Genomic DNA, 14996 nt, shown 5'->3' on the forward strand with positions numbered 1-14996 from the left:
TTTTATCTTATCAAACCTTCAGGAGAAGAAGAAGAGTCAACCATTACGCCATTGTGGAGAAGAATTGACACTCCATCGGGTATTGGCTCTCACTCCAATCAAGATGCGCTCGTTTCCCCGCCAAGTGTTTACCCACTTTTCCTCCATTGGTGGAATATTAAACCATAAATTATCTCCCCTGGAAGTCTTCCACTTCTCATTCTGGGACGGCATCTCGGTTGTTGTCATCCTTTGCCCTCCAGTCATACCAGGAGGAGTGGGTTTCATGGTACATCTCACTGATTGATTTTTCCTTCCTCTGTTTGGTATTTTTCCGAAAATTGAAATACAATAGATGAGAATAACAATAGCCAACGGTTTGTGGTATCCATAAGTTCAACAGTTATTCTGATCGTCATCTCGCATTGTCTTGAATTACGAGCATTCACTGCGCTACCTCCATCATTATTTTTGATATCACCGCCACCACCACCACCACCATCATCATTATCGTCATCATCATCATCATCATCATCATCATCATCATCATCATCATCATCATCATCATAATCGATTCATCATCACAAACGAATACTCTCAGCATCAATACTAATATCACCATTGCAATTACTAAAACGTTGCCACCGATATACAGGAAAATTCTCCATCCCCACTTCCACCACCATGTGCATTCCTTTTAAGCACAGCATAAAGAGTGTTCTTCGCACCATTAATACCATCATCAACCTCAACTTTTCCATAATGTTTCTGTCATATATGTATACACATTGCGAGTGTTTTCGCGCGTTTTTGTATTCATGTATACTATCTATGTATCCAAACATGCAATGTCGTTATCGGCATACTGAAAAAAACAAGTTATGGTGTATTCAGAACAGTTATAATCAATTACTGTATTTTGGGCTTTGCATTCCTTTGTGATAACAAACAGATTTAACATCAGTTTGTTTGTTTTTTAATACGTAATCGATATGGATCGTCTCATCAAAGGTCAATAGTTATCAGCACTTCCAGTCCATCCTTTTGTTAGGAAGCAAAAATGCACAACAAAGCATAATGAAACGTGGAATGAAACTGACATTTTAATGTTAACTGTGTACAATGTGCTTGTCAACTAAACATGCAGTAATTTAATTCACTTGGTATTTTCTTATCACCTTTAGCATCAAGCTTCATGAGTCATTAATGACAGTGGGATAATGGTAACCGTCATATTGTCTTCCTTATTTGCATTTGATAGTGGCTTTGATAACAAAAACAAATCAAGCAACGACTGACGGTACCTAAAAGGGATATACATATCTAGAGACCATAACGACTGAAAGAGAAGGATCATAACCCAATTGGTCAGAATTTGGCTTTTATTGACTTTGGAGGCTTCTAATTTGAATCTATTGAACTATGACGAGGAGAAGTATGAAACCAGACTGATTTAAAAAACATTGCTATTGAGCCAGGATCTTATAGGATGATTTGGTGTTTTACTCGTCATCCAAAGTGACAGGTAAGGAAAAGAGAGAGAGAGAGGGCGGGGGGGGGGGGGGGGAGGGAGGGAGACGGAGAATGGAGCAGGGGAGAAGAGGAGTTTAGCAGAAACCTTAAGAGCCGAGATGGGGCCTTCCGAAACACCTTTTCACGCTCTTAACTTTTCCCCTCGCTGATTCCTTTCATGTCTAAGTAATTTGATGTGTCGGTGACACAATGGATGCATTTTGTAGTATTGTGACGATCTGATAGCGTTTATTCTAAGAGACGAATTGGCCGGAGTCTCTCGCGCTAAATCATGCATGAGTTCTGATCGCTTCGCCTGCTCGTTGGGGGCTGGCGCGCGCGCGCTTTACTCAATTCCTTTTCTGCGTTATCGTCTGCCCTGCGCAGTGATGTATTTAAGGTTTTGAGGGAGAAGGTGTGTGGAAATGGGGTTTTATCTCGCTTCTCCGCCCGAGAATTCGCTAGGGAGTTGCTTGTAATGAGAGCTAATCGTTCGTCGGCCCAACTCCTCACCGAGGCAACGCATGGACATCGCCTTGCTCCACCATTAAGTCCCGTTTGGGGAGTTGATGACAAGCCGAATAGAGAGTCATTTCTCCCCCTTCCCCACTCACTCACTCTCCCTCCCTCCCTTCCTCTCCCTCTTTCTCTCTTTATTGTTAAACTTTCATGGTATGTGCTTGTCAGGGTTGCCTGCGGCGTTGAGAAGGGGGTTGGGATAAAAGCGGAGTGGATTTGCAACAAGATGTGAGAAAACTGCAAGTCGGGAAGCGGGTTTCTCCCCATCTCACCCTACTCCCCTTCCCGCCATAAAGCACCTGAGCCCCCCTCTCCTCCTCGGCACCTCTATGTACACCAACGGCCATTAGACAATCCCTGTCACACATTTCGACCCAACCTCCTCTTTCAGACAAAGAAACGTCCTCGTCACTGCAGCACCGCCAGGGTTTCCCCGCTCTGCGGCGCGAGAATCAATCCTTTCTGCCGAAATTAGGCGGAGATATAGTCTCATGATCAGGCTTATATCATTTACATTGCCTAGATTTCTTTAATGACAAGAATAAAAAATTACTAAAACAGACAGGAAAATATGATCCTGTCTTTAGCGATATTGTAGTGATGCGTTTTAGATGTTTATTAAGCTCTTCATGCTGAGAGGAGCTGGTTCTTTTTTCTTCTCTGTTGTTCTATTTCTTATCATCATCATTGATATTGGAACTTAAGTATTGTGATTATGAGCATGATTATTATAGAGACCAAAGTGCCATTGTCATTGTGATGATGACAATTCCCCAATGTTGTACTATGCTACTAGGGCCTACTACTACTACTACTACTACTACTACTACTACTACTACTACTACTACTACTACTATTAACTATTGCCACTACTACTACTACTGCTGCAACTACTGCTATTTCTACTTTTCATTATATGTAACCATCAGTATTACTATGCTATTGTTGTTGTTGTTGTTGTTCTTCTTCTTCTTCTTCTTCTTCTTATTATTATTATTATTATTATTATTATTATTATTATTATTATTATTACTATTACTATTACTATTATTATTATCATCATTATCCTTTTTACTCTTACTACTACTAATTGTAGTCGTAATAGGTAGTATCATTTTATCGTAATCAATGTTATTGATATCTTCAACCTTCTTTTATCATTTTTATTTTTGAATATTGTCACTACGTACTATGTTCCAAATATATCTATTGTCATCAAGATCACCTTCCCTGATTTCATTGTGCCCTTTTTGAGGCCACTATAGCGCCGGATGATGAATGAGCACCCGTAAAGGTAGATTTTGGACGTATCGGTTAAACCGAACCCCCAATATTAAGTGAATTCGGGCGTATAACATCGTTGCCGTTTTTCGTCGCATCCTTCTTCTAATAATATGATTAAGTCGCCTTAAATGGATTTAACACCGTCTTGCATCCAAATACTCCATTTTGTCACCCTGATCTCCTCGCGGCTAGAGTTGCCAAAGTTTGGCGGGTCGGATTACCCACAGTTCCCCAGCCCCCGCGCGAAGTCAGTGGTCTAGAATTTCAAGCCTAACATCCGTCCGCCGCGACGTTTGTATGTTACGAGCGTGTCGTCTGCGTTAGTCATTCTTACGGCCCGCTGACTCTAGTGATGGACGGGTCATCACCGGATGACTCGACGACCTCAAGACCCCATCTTTTGTTCCCTCGCTACGATACCCTTCATCTCCAGCGGACACCGAGAAGGAAATGTCTCCGAGAGAACGCATGCACGGGTGTTTGTTTGGGTATTGACGTATAAGAAAGATTAAGAGAGAGATATATAAAGAGAAACATATAAAGCGACATATATACACAGAGAAACTGAAAGGAGAGAGTGTGAGGTGGTGAGGTAGATGACTGAAAAGAGATAGATGGAAAAGAATATATGAATATATTTCTATCAACTAATATTTGCTTCTCAGATTCATGAATGATAAAGTCATTTAACGCAGACGATTAAGTAACAAAGATGCAATTTGAAATACGATTCTGGGGAAGAAAGTAAAGGACAAGGGCAGGGAAAAAATAGATATAAGATAATGCAAAAGAGAGGATAGAAATCAAAAAGAGGTGTCTCATTTTTTAATAGTACCTTGCACAATGCTCACAGGCTCATAAAACATTATGGAGACATTCATTTTGGGTAAGCTTTAGAAGTTTCACAAGGAGAATTTAAAAAGTAAAAAAGAAGAAAAGAAAACACCCAGATGATTGACAGTTTCTTCTTTTTTATATCTTATTTTTAGATGACCCAAATCAAAATCAAAATAAAGATAAAAAAGAGTAATCTACTACCAGGTAGACTACCTGTTTTTTGTGGTCAGAGAGTGCCCATGAATGATTTCCATATCTGAGCTATATTTGAATTTGCTTGTGCATTCAGCTGATTTATGGAAAAAAAATCGAGGGAAAGTGTTGAATAAAGCATTCATACGCCGACCGGAAACACAGTAATTACTTTCACATAATGCTCTGTTTTCAGGTCTCTTGGCTGGGGGTGTTATTTGAAAATGAGTCCTGCCCAACTGCACGGCCTGAATGTTCTTTCAAATCCAGTTGTACTTTTGAAAGATGACTGATGATCAGCTGATCATTTTCAATAACAGCCACCTTATTTCGTTTCTCCATTTTCAGTCTTTGCATTTCTTGTAATACATGTAATATCTTATACCACAATTATCATGTTATTTAACACTTTTTCATTGGACTTTTCTTATTCATTTTACGAAAGATCATTTGTGATCTAATCAAGGGCAACATTATCAATATTTACACATTCAAGAGCAAAAAAAAAAAAAAAAAAAATAGTGTGGCCAGCAAAACAAAGGACGAATAAGTGTTTCTTTGGCCGTTACAAAAATGATGGTCGGGCGTTACTCTGAAAAGTAAAATGAACATTTTGAAAAAGTCGTTTGTCTTCTCTATATGTGAAGATTATCAAAGAATTGAAGATGCGGATGAGCAAAATAGGCAAATTAATCTAGTCCTCTCCATTTTAACCAATGCCAACACTCTAAAGTCCAGCCTTGAATCTCAAGACAAATTCAAATAAGTTATTGTGCAAACAGGCCCACTCAAATTCTAAGTACACTCTGGTCTGGATCTGTAAGAAATGTGTGATATTGCCCGAAGAGAGACCCATCACAAACGGGCTTACACATTACACATTACTTTGCAAGACGAGTATAGAATTTGGTAGTGGTTGTAAGTAAGTTAGTTTAAGAACATTATTAACAGAGGAAAAAAAACCCACGATAAGTCACGACTAATGTTAATGAACAGGGAGTGTTCAGTTAATTGATTCATGATTCAACGATGTAAGCAAATTATGTACAAGAATCCGTCAAGATATAAGTGCATAATGTTCGCAAATATACATACATTCACACAGACATGTGAACCTATTTCCTTACATATTTGTATAATAACAATTATAATGAGAAGGAAAACTGAGAGAAGAAAATGAAATCAATGTTTTTATTCAATTAGGGAGAAGGTGCGGAGAATGCTTTAGTCGCAAGAAAGGGCAAACAAAATGACGTGCTCTAAACTCAATGGTGCTGGCCATAATTCTCTTAAGTAGATCCAGTGGGCTAAGTGGAAGGGATTAAAATGCAAAATGCGCCCCCCAAAATATCGCTTTTGTGGAGACATTCAAGCCAACGGGAGCTATCGGGCTGGAGCGGGCGGAAAATGAAGCGTTTCGCATTGTAATTAACTACAAAAATGTGAACATATGGCGCGAAGTGAAGCCCCCGTCTACCCCTCTGTTTGAATTGGTATAACAGGCCACGTTTTAATGACTCTGTGCTTCTTCGCGCTTTCACAGGATTGGACGGTTAAGAGTATTTTGACTCTTTTCTAACCCTCTCTCTTTCTTACTTTCTATCCTTTTCTCTCATTCATTCAAGTGCATAAAATATTATTGTTTTCCCTCGGTGTAAGCCACTTTTATTTCCATCCCTTTCTTTTCGTACTCCATTTTTTTTCACTTTTTCACTTTTTTTTTTTTTTTTTTTTTGGGGGGGGGGACATTTTTTTTCTGAAAACCGTGATGCAATGCTGTATCGGCCCACGGGCGGTGAAATGAATCTTTCTGCCCGTTATATTCGGGCTACTCTTGCCTCCTAGATGGCGTCACTTTGGAGCTGGGTGTTCGCGAGTGGGAACATGGGTGGAGTAGGGTAGGTGCAGGGCATGATAACGAAACAAGGTAATGGACGAAAAAGGGTGGTGGTGGTGATGGTTTTGGCGGACAGGGGGAAGGGAGAGAGTGGTAACGGGTTGACGAGTATAGGTAATGGCAAACTTATGCGACAGTTGGCTTAAAACGCTTCTCCGCACTGTTAGTATATTGACGCCTAAAGGACTGCTTTATCGTGTCACGGTACTTTAGGCTACTGAGTCAGACAGACTATGGCAATATTTGGGGGTTATTTTTGCCATTGCGAATATATTGCAAGTCGGAAAGTGTTCTGCTGTTCATACACTCTGCTGGGTGAAACAGCCATGGATGCATATGAAGGTACTTAGGCCTATTAGCGCTTTCTTCCAAAATTGGTCATCTTGCGAAAAGGAAAATAAAAAGTTCTTTGATATTAAAGAAGCAAAATAGAGTTTTTGCATTTATATACAGTAAGATACAAAAAGGATTTAGTGCCAAAAACGTTAAACAAATCCCACGATAATGCGTATCACCATAATATTTTTAGATACGCACCTCAAATAACAATCTAATAAACCAATAATCAATTTTCATATTTTGAATTTCCTTCATTCTTTCAGTTACTGAAGAAAAAAGATTACCACCTTGCAATAGTGTGGATATGGACAGAAAATTAATATATTTTAATTTTTATTTTTTCTACTTGACTATAACATATATGGCCGTTCTGTTCAAATATGGTTTCAATTCATCTAATTATTTCTTCAACGTAAAGAAAAAAAAAGATTTTAAAAAATCACTGCGAAAACAAAAAAATAATAATTCAATATAACACAATTGGCTATTGAAGTTGATATCATACTAGTAACTATAAAAAATCATCATAGTTAACTAATTCTTATGTGTAACTATAAATCACGGAAAGAACGCGGATAACATTGGATAAGATGTAAAAATAATAGTCTGTAAAATCGTCTACAGATGTACTGCAACTTCCCTCATTGAATCTCACCATCAACCAGAGAAATCTTATTTGATATATTGAGGTAGAATAATGAAGCAAACTCGGTACAGAGTCACTACCTCTATTTCACGTTTTTTGCTTCGGAAATGTCAAAATGAAAGACCACCATCACCAACGATACATACAGACGGCTCCACGTCGTACCTACGAACAAAGCGTTGAGTGCGAGAAACATGCGAGGCAGCTTGTTGACGACAGATGGCGTACTTTCTGAAATTCGCATGTTTTCCTTGCATGCTTTTTTTTTAGTGCAAGAATGCTTGCTGGCAGTCCAGTAGAAAGGCTTTTTCAGTCTTTCCTCTCTCGATCTTTTTCCCCCTTTTTTATGGTATGAATTTTTATTATGATAATGAAGGTATCTGGCAGGAAATAGCTGACATACAAACACTGAAGATGGAAGATGGACAGAGATATTTTGTCAAGGCATCGTATCTCGGATGCCTCAGTCAATTAGTAGTACAGGTAGTAGTCTAAATCGTCGTCGTCGTCGTAGTAGTAGTAGTAGTAGAAGCAGTTGTAGAAGAATAACTTAGTAGTAATGACACAAACATGGTAGTACATGTCATTACCAAAACATGCTGTGATCATATATTTCCCCTGAAATCGACATTTGAATGGGATTTATGAGAAATTTAAACAATTTAATCAGTATAATTTGCTTATAATGATTTGACACTTTAAACTGTTTCTTGCTCTCTCTTGTCAATGTCCGACAGGACAAATAGGCACCACACATGCATTCCTTCCCCCCTCATGTTCCCATGCTCTCTTTGTAAATACCCCCCCCCCCCCAGCTCCTATCAAGTATCATTTAAACTATTTGCAAGCATATAGATTGTGTGCACGGGGGTTGCAACGATTTTCAAGCTTTAAGCTTATGTTGCAATTCCTTTGCGTGTTCGTTACCTTGAATAATGTAGCTATCTTAGTGGAGCTGTATACTATCCTGTAACTGCTTCTTATCAATGTATATTTATTGTATATATTCTGTCTTGGCTATATGAGATGTACTTGCATACATTTTGTATGCACTCCTATTTTGTGAACACGCATGAAATCTTGAATAAATAAATTGTAAAATTTATTTCACAGTGTTTGCTGTGGACAACTTGATATAATTATAGCATTTATGAACAGACTGAAGTCATATAAACAAAACCGAAAGGGAGAGGGGTCTTGTGGCGGAAGGTTTTAATTCAGAATCTTCAGTTCTGTGCAAGAAGTCTCATGTGATTTGTCAATGCATTGTTTGATTCGAGTATCATGGCAAATGACAAATTCAATTATCGTCACAACCACACACCTGCCGAAGCCAGACAATTGCTATTCTATGGAACTAGTGACATGTGAGGTTGCATGCATTGTAAACATAAAATTGAAGACAACATTATTATCTAATCATTTCGATGTCTTGTTACCTTCACAGAATCTAATTTTCACAACTTGCGGACTGCTGCCAACGTGATCAAACGAGAGCCCAGTGAGATGGGACCTAATCTGCATGACCTGGACGACGTCATGCTCGAGTTCGTACCCGAATCGGAAAGTGGCGACGATGCCGACATTGAGGGCGCGCTCGAGGAAAAGCCCGCCGTGGCGCAAGCAGCCCAGAAGGGAGGGAAGAGAGGGCGCAAGAGCAGCAAGGCGGCGACAACGGAAAATGGGGAGAAGCCGCCGCCGAAGAAACGCGGCCCTAAGAAAAAGAAAATGACCAAGGCGCGCATCCAGAAATTCAAACAAAGGCGGCTTAAAGCGAACGCACGCGAGAGGAATCGCATGCACGGACTGAACGACGCGCTGGATCATTTGCGTAAGGTTGTGCCCTGCTATTCGTCCACGCAAAAACTTTCGAAGATAGAAACGCTTCGACTAGCGAAGAACTACATCACGGCTCTCTCCGATATTCTCCGTACAGGCATGGTTCCCGACACCGTCACATTCGCACAAACTCTGTCACGTGGTCTGTCTCAACCAACAACAAATCTCGTTGCCGGAGCCATGCAGCTAAATCCGCGAACTCTTCTTCCAGATGATCAGACATCGCCCTACGGAGCCTGGTCGACGGGTGCCTCCATGAACAGTATGACCGACAGCTACGGCTATGATTTGTCTAATTCCGCGTCGCACAGAATCGACGAGAACTTCAACTCATCGGGTCTCCCCAATACCGGTGGAACGCCATTACAGCAGCGGTTTCTACCAACAGACGGTTACTGCGGATCCCCCCAAGAACTTTACCACCGCCAGTTCGATGCTGCAGTCTCCACCTCAAACTCGGCGTCGAATTCTAGTTTTAGTTGCCAATACCAGCAGACGTCACCACCTCCCGCTCTGACGACCACGGCCGAAAAATACGCACAGCGCCCTCTTACGTTCCCTCCGCACGAGTCTATGGGTTTTCCAGCGGGGAATTCCCTCTACACTCCCTACACGGACATAGCTGCAGTCAGTGATGTTACGAGCACCACAAGTATGTACTCTCCAGCAAGCGCTACCACTGACCACTACGGACTCAACACACTTGTCGGGGATAAGAGCTATAAAACTATTGGACTCTCTGGCTTAAACGGACCAGATATCTTTCATGGATGATCATTATATGGTGTGATTAAGGACTCCAGTAATCAGTATTTGAAACTACAAACGTAAATCCAATCTGCTGAAGTTGTCAATTCTTTGTTAATGAATCCACATTTCATGAGAGCCGACATTACTTGCAGCCATGAATTCAAAGAGGGGATTTATTTCTCTCCTCAAATCATGTGTCGTCGTCATTGCAGTTCGCCATCACTGCATAAATCAAATATTTGTATTCCACTACTTACGGAAGCCAATCATTATTACTATTATTATTATGAACGACACTGTAGGAGAAATATCGTTAAGAAAAAAAAAAATGGATTAGCATCGACGCAATTTTTGTAAATAAGAATATAATCATCATTCAGTTTTCAAATAGAGTGATTCATGAGTCCATCATCAACTCTTCCGGCCAATTTGAACAATTTACCGACGCGATTATAACTTTCATCACATCTGCATATTATTATGTAAACCTTTGCTTGTTCTTAAGAGCGTTATAAAAGCGCTTACTACTTTCTAACTATAATGCCCAGTTGGTTGACGCGAAATATAACGGCTCATCCTCAAAGCGTTATGCCGCATCTCACAATGCACCATACCGCCGTACCAAGTGCAATATTTTTCGCAGCTCTGGACTCTTTGTTTCCTTTCTCGTGTGCTTACCACTCTTCATAAGTGCTTGCTGTATCGCAGCAAAAATCAAACTTCTTGCCTTTCAGACAGTATAAAAACTTACTCGTGCTATGTGGAAGGTCTTCCCGTACATGTATCAGTCGCAAATCAATGATGTAATATTGCAGTCTTGTCTTAATGTGTACTTTTGTTGGCAAACACGTGTAATTATTATTTTTTCTTTTTTTCGTAGACATTTTGTAAGGATTGTATTCATTCCTCAAGGAGTTATTGAGGGGAATGTTTAATGTTACAAATTACAAAAAGAGGGAAAAGATAGTGAAAGGAAAAGAGGGAGAAAAAGACTTAAAGGGAGAGAGGGAGAGAAGGAGCGAGGGATGTCGAGAGGGTGTAGAAGAGTACCTATACTCACAAGATTGTATTTAATGATGGTGGTGCTGATGATAATAATAATGAGGATTGCATTGTTTTAGGATATCAATCCAGGTACACAACAAAAGTCTCGACATTGTCGTAGTATCGTTATCATGAAGATGATAGTGAACTATCACCATTTTGTCTTGCCACTCCTACAATATTTGCTGGAATATCGAACTTGCCATTTGACCTTTCATCGAGGTCACTGTGGAGACTGAATTATTCGAAATGGCAATTAGTTCCAATCTGAACATGTGCAGATAAAGGTCACTGCAGACCTTCTCTTGAAATGGATTTGCAACTGAGGTATTCAAAACATAGATAGGGCTTCACGACAAATGTGTTATATAAATGAACCAGGTGCAAATTTGTATGTACAGGAGAATGTGCATTCTTTTCAGCAACATTAACAAAAGCCATTCATGCAGCACTGGCATGTAAATTACCTCTTCCTGCATGGCTGCTTTCAACTGCTCTTGTTGAAGACTATGCCATGTTTTGCAAAGTCTGTGGTCGAAGAGGTCATTGCAGACTAGTACTAACTGTGAACTGGCTTATTCCTTTTCGATAATGTCAAATATAGTTGGCACGCCATATCACATAATGGTCCAAGTAGGGCGTCCTTCTATCTGTCGTCATTTTTTTTTTATTCTGTAATAATCAAGTTCAGGGGCCCGTTTCATAAAACTTGTTACCAGTGACAAGTGCCACATTTCTATGATAAATTTGCTCTCAGCCAATCAGATGCAAGGATTTCTGTAGCTTGTCACATCTATGACAACTTGTCACTGAAGACAAGTATTATGAAACGGGCCCCAGAGCACGGCATGACTTATTCTTTTTCAGTTGCTCCAGCTATTATGAAAGCCCAATTAATGATTTCATATCAATATCTTTAAGAGTGGTGGATCGTAATTTTAGAATCTGACAGCGTCTCTGAACCAAGATCCAGGAAATTATGAAATCGACGAATCGTGCTAAAAATGTTTCTTTTCAGAGATTTTCTGAGTTAGAGTTCGGTTTAGATCAATACTGATTTTCTTCAAACAAGCCAACAACAGGTGTTGGGTAAGACAAATTGGTAAGAAAATGATGAACTCGATGAGATGATCCTCTGCATTGAATGTTTTGCTGATAAAATTTTAAGTACTATGAGTTGCGAAGGCGCGAAAGAAAAACAATTTGATAGTTGATCAGAGATGACAATGAAAGGATTTGGTTTTGGTATATCAAAAATTGACAAGTGAAGAGCTTTATACCAAACGGAGTAAGCATCATCTTTAAACAGTTAAAAGTAAGTCCACCATCAAAGTAAAACTTTCCAGTGATATCTCACTTGCTACATGAGAAGGAATATACGTTTGACGTTATGAATGATCCCTTTTTTTTTTTTACTGTTTTCTATATCATACCAGCTTAAATCGAAATATCTTAATTGATAAAGAATGGATTTTTTTTTTTGCAACAAACTTCTTCAAGTGAACGTTCCAAATAAGATGCTATCAAAATGGCATGGGCCTTGTGTTTAACAGGAAAGAGCTAAGAAGATCTTGAGGTCATACTAAACATTTACATTTGATATTAAATACTCTCTGTACGTTGCATTGTATAGAACGTGTAAGATCTATGTTTCATTCAATCATGTATGACACGCATTTAAAAACACTTATTGAACGGTTACAGGTCAAATCAAAGTTGCGATTTAAATTCTATTCTTTTCACAAGGAACGTCCTTTGAAAGTTTTATATCATACTATAGGGCCTATTTGTTAAATACATGTTATGACCTGCCTCCTGTATGGTAGTAACAAGCCAGCTTTCCAATTGGCAATTACTGCGCTGCTCCCTATACTGACAAGTTATTTAACACAACGCGTGCTATTCTATCAACAAGTGTCTTATTGAAGTATTCATGCGTACTCTATTTTTGACAATCTTTGTCACATATATGTGAAAGTGCTGTGAGACGGGAAATCGCGATAAATTATTTTTGTGAAACACAGTGAATGAGGCGTTCACTGTCAAGCAGTACACTTTTGACTGGTTTTACGAAACGACATTCCCAACTATTAAAAGACGGTGCTTGTAAAGTAACTTGTTATTCATTTGCAGTAATGTTTCTTGCTGGTTGCGTGCCTAGGTGCAAGTCGTGTGTTGTTTCTTTTTCTTCACAATATCAACTATACGTACCTAGTCAAGTTTGATTTTTTTTTAAAAACTTGTTGCAGCACAAATTGTCGCCCCTGCACAAATTGTCGCCTCCTGAAACGGGCAACAATTTATGCAGAAGGCTGACAGCACAAAATTGATTGTCGCCCGCCCTCGAAGCATATTTTTGGGATAATATCATTCTTGACATAATAGGCATTGGAATACCAACACAGTCATAATCTACATGACGACATCCATACTAACCAGTCGTGGTAAAAAGTAAACAAAATATGTGTATGTGTGTGAGTCTGGTGTGTTCTGGTGTTTGTGTGGAGGGATTTGTGTGAAGGCGGATGTAAACGTGAATGGGGGGTATGTGTGTGTTGAAGTGTGTGTGTGTGTGTGTGTGTGTGTGCGTTTGCGTGTGTTTGTGTTTTAGCGGGGTTAGCAACAGCTGATGGAGAGGGGTGGTTCTATGAGCAAGTGTTAAGTTTACCTTTTGTGTGTGTGTGTGTGCGTGTGTGTGCGCGCGCGTGATGCAGTGGTGTGCGTGTGGTGGGGATTGTGTCATTTGAATGTTTCGTTCCTTCTATCTGCCACGTGCTTACGCAGACACACGATCGCTCTCACACAACACACATATACTTACGTATACAGTGCGTATCAAAAAAAAAAACGCAACAAGATTTTATTTCAAATTTGTGAAGATCATGTTAACTTTGCATCAAAGTGAGTAGCAACATCTTAAAATCACATATCTCCTCTTTCCAATGATATCTTATTTATTCATACACGGTCATGGGTGGCTGAGTAATCATTCTTTTTGGACAATGGGTCAAATTGGACTTGGGACCAAGTTTAGACACTGCAAGAATCAATGCACCAGAAATTAACATAACAAATGGAATAATGAATTCAATAATCGCAACTTACCTTTGTCTTCTTTCGGATATCTCTTTTTAACATTAAATCCCATGCCCCTCAACATGGCCACCATTCCTTTCCACATTTAGATTAGCTCTTTTCTCCATCTCACGCACAGCCCTGTGAATCATTGGGGCTTGGTGGCGTAGAGCTTCAAGCTCATCAGTGATTCTTTGTCTCAGAGTTGCAATGTCAGGTGGAGGAGCAATGGACACTTTGCTCTTGAAATAACCCCAAAGAAAAAAGTCACAAGTCACATCCGGAGATCGTGGTGGTCACTCCAAATCATGATACAAGGTAATTAAAAAAAAGTCACCCGATTTCCAAATACCTCAGCCAATCTGTTTCTAACTGCAACTATAGTCGATGGGCCCACCAAAGGCGTCTGAACACACACCTTTGTTGCACAAGAAAATTTTCCATTAATTCAGGAATCACGTCATGTTCATTTAAAATTTGTAAGTATCCATTTCCGTTCATGTTGTTTTCAAAGAAGGAGGGCCCTGTATGGGAGCAAACCGTTTCCACAAAGTCCATCCTAGACATTCAGCTTTTCTCTACGAAAATCGACGTCATAGTTAAATCATGACCTACAACGTTGTACAAGTACGTCCATGGTTAAATGCAGAAACTGAAACTTGGTCCCAAGTCCAATTTGACCCATTGTCCAAAAAGAATGATTACTCAGCCATCCATGACCGTGTAAGAATAAATAAGATATCATTAGAAAGAGGAGATATGTGGCTGTAAGATGTTGCTATTCATTTTGGTGTAAATTAAGTTAATGCAATCTTCACAAATCCGAAATTAAATCTTGTTGCGTTTTTTTTTTTTTTTTGATACGCACTGTATAACTCACGTGCACCACACCACACAGATCACTATATACACCCATACAGGCACAAAATCTCGCCCACAAACATGTGTCACCAAACACCTCAACACATAGGCCTACGTGTACATCACATACCCACATACTCACCAACACACATACCCACATTGGCCCGAATTCATGAAGGTGGTACAAATGAAACCATGGTTTAAATCATGGACAAAAACCAT

At 39.6% G+C, this 14996-nt stretch overlaps 1 protein-coding gene across 1 annotated transcript; it reads left to right on the forward strand.

The window, feature by feature from the left end:
- Positions 1-8696: 8696 nt before the first annotated feature.
- On the forward strand, positions 8697-9818 carry LOC139718316 (uncharacterized). The gene has a single exon (XM_071629795.1). The coding sequence runs from the start codon at positions 8712-8714 to the stop codon at positions 9816-9818; it is 1107 nt and encodes a 368-aa protein (XP_071485896.1). The 5' UTR covers positions 8697-8711.
- The last annotated feature ends 5178 nt before the right edge of the window (positions 9819-14996 follow it).

The sequence above is a fragment of the Diadema antillarum genome, unplaced genomic scaffold, assembly GCF_040938485.1.
Source record: "Diadema antillarum isolate AM-2024a unplaced genomic scaffold, OU_Dant_1.0 scf00000093, whole genome shotgun sequence".
Taxonomy (NCBI): Eukaryota; Metazoa; Echinodermata; class Echinoidea; order Diadematoida; family Diadematidae; genus Diadema; species Diadema antillarum.

What these genes read in the sequence shown, in the direction of transcription:
- LOC139718316 (XM_071629795.1), top strand. Translation starts at nt 8,712, where the DNA reads ATGGGACCTAATCTGCATGACCTGGACGACGTCATGCTCGAGTTCGTA.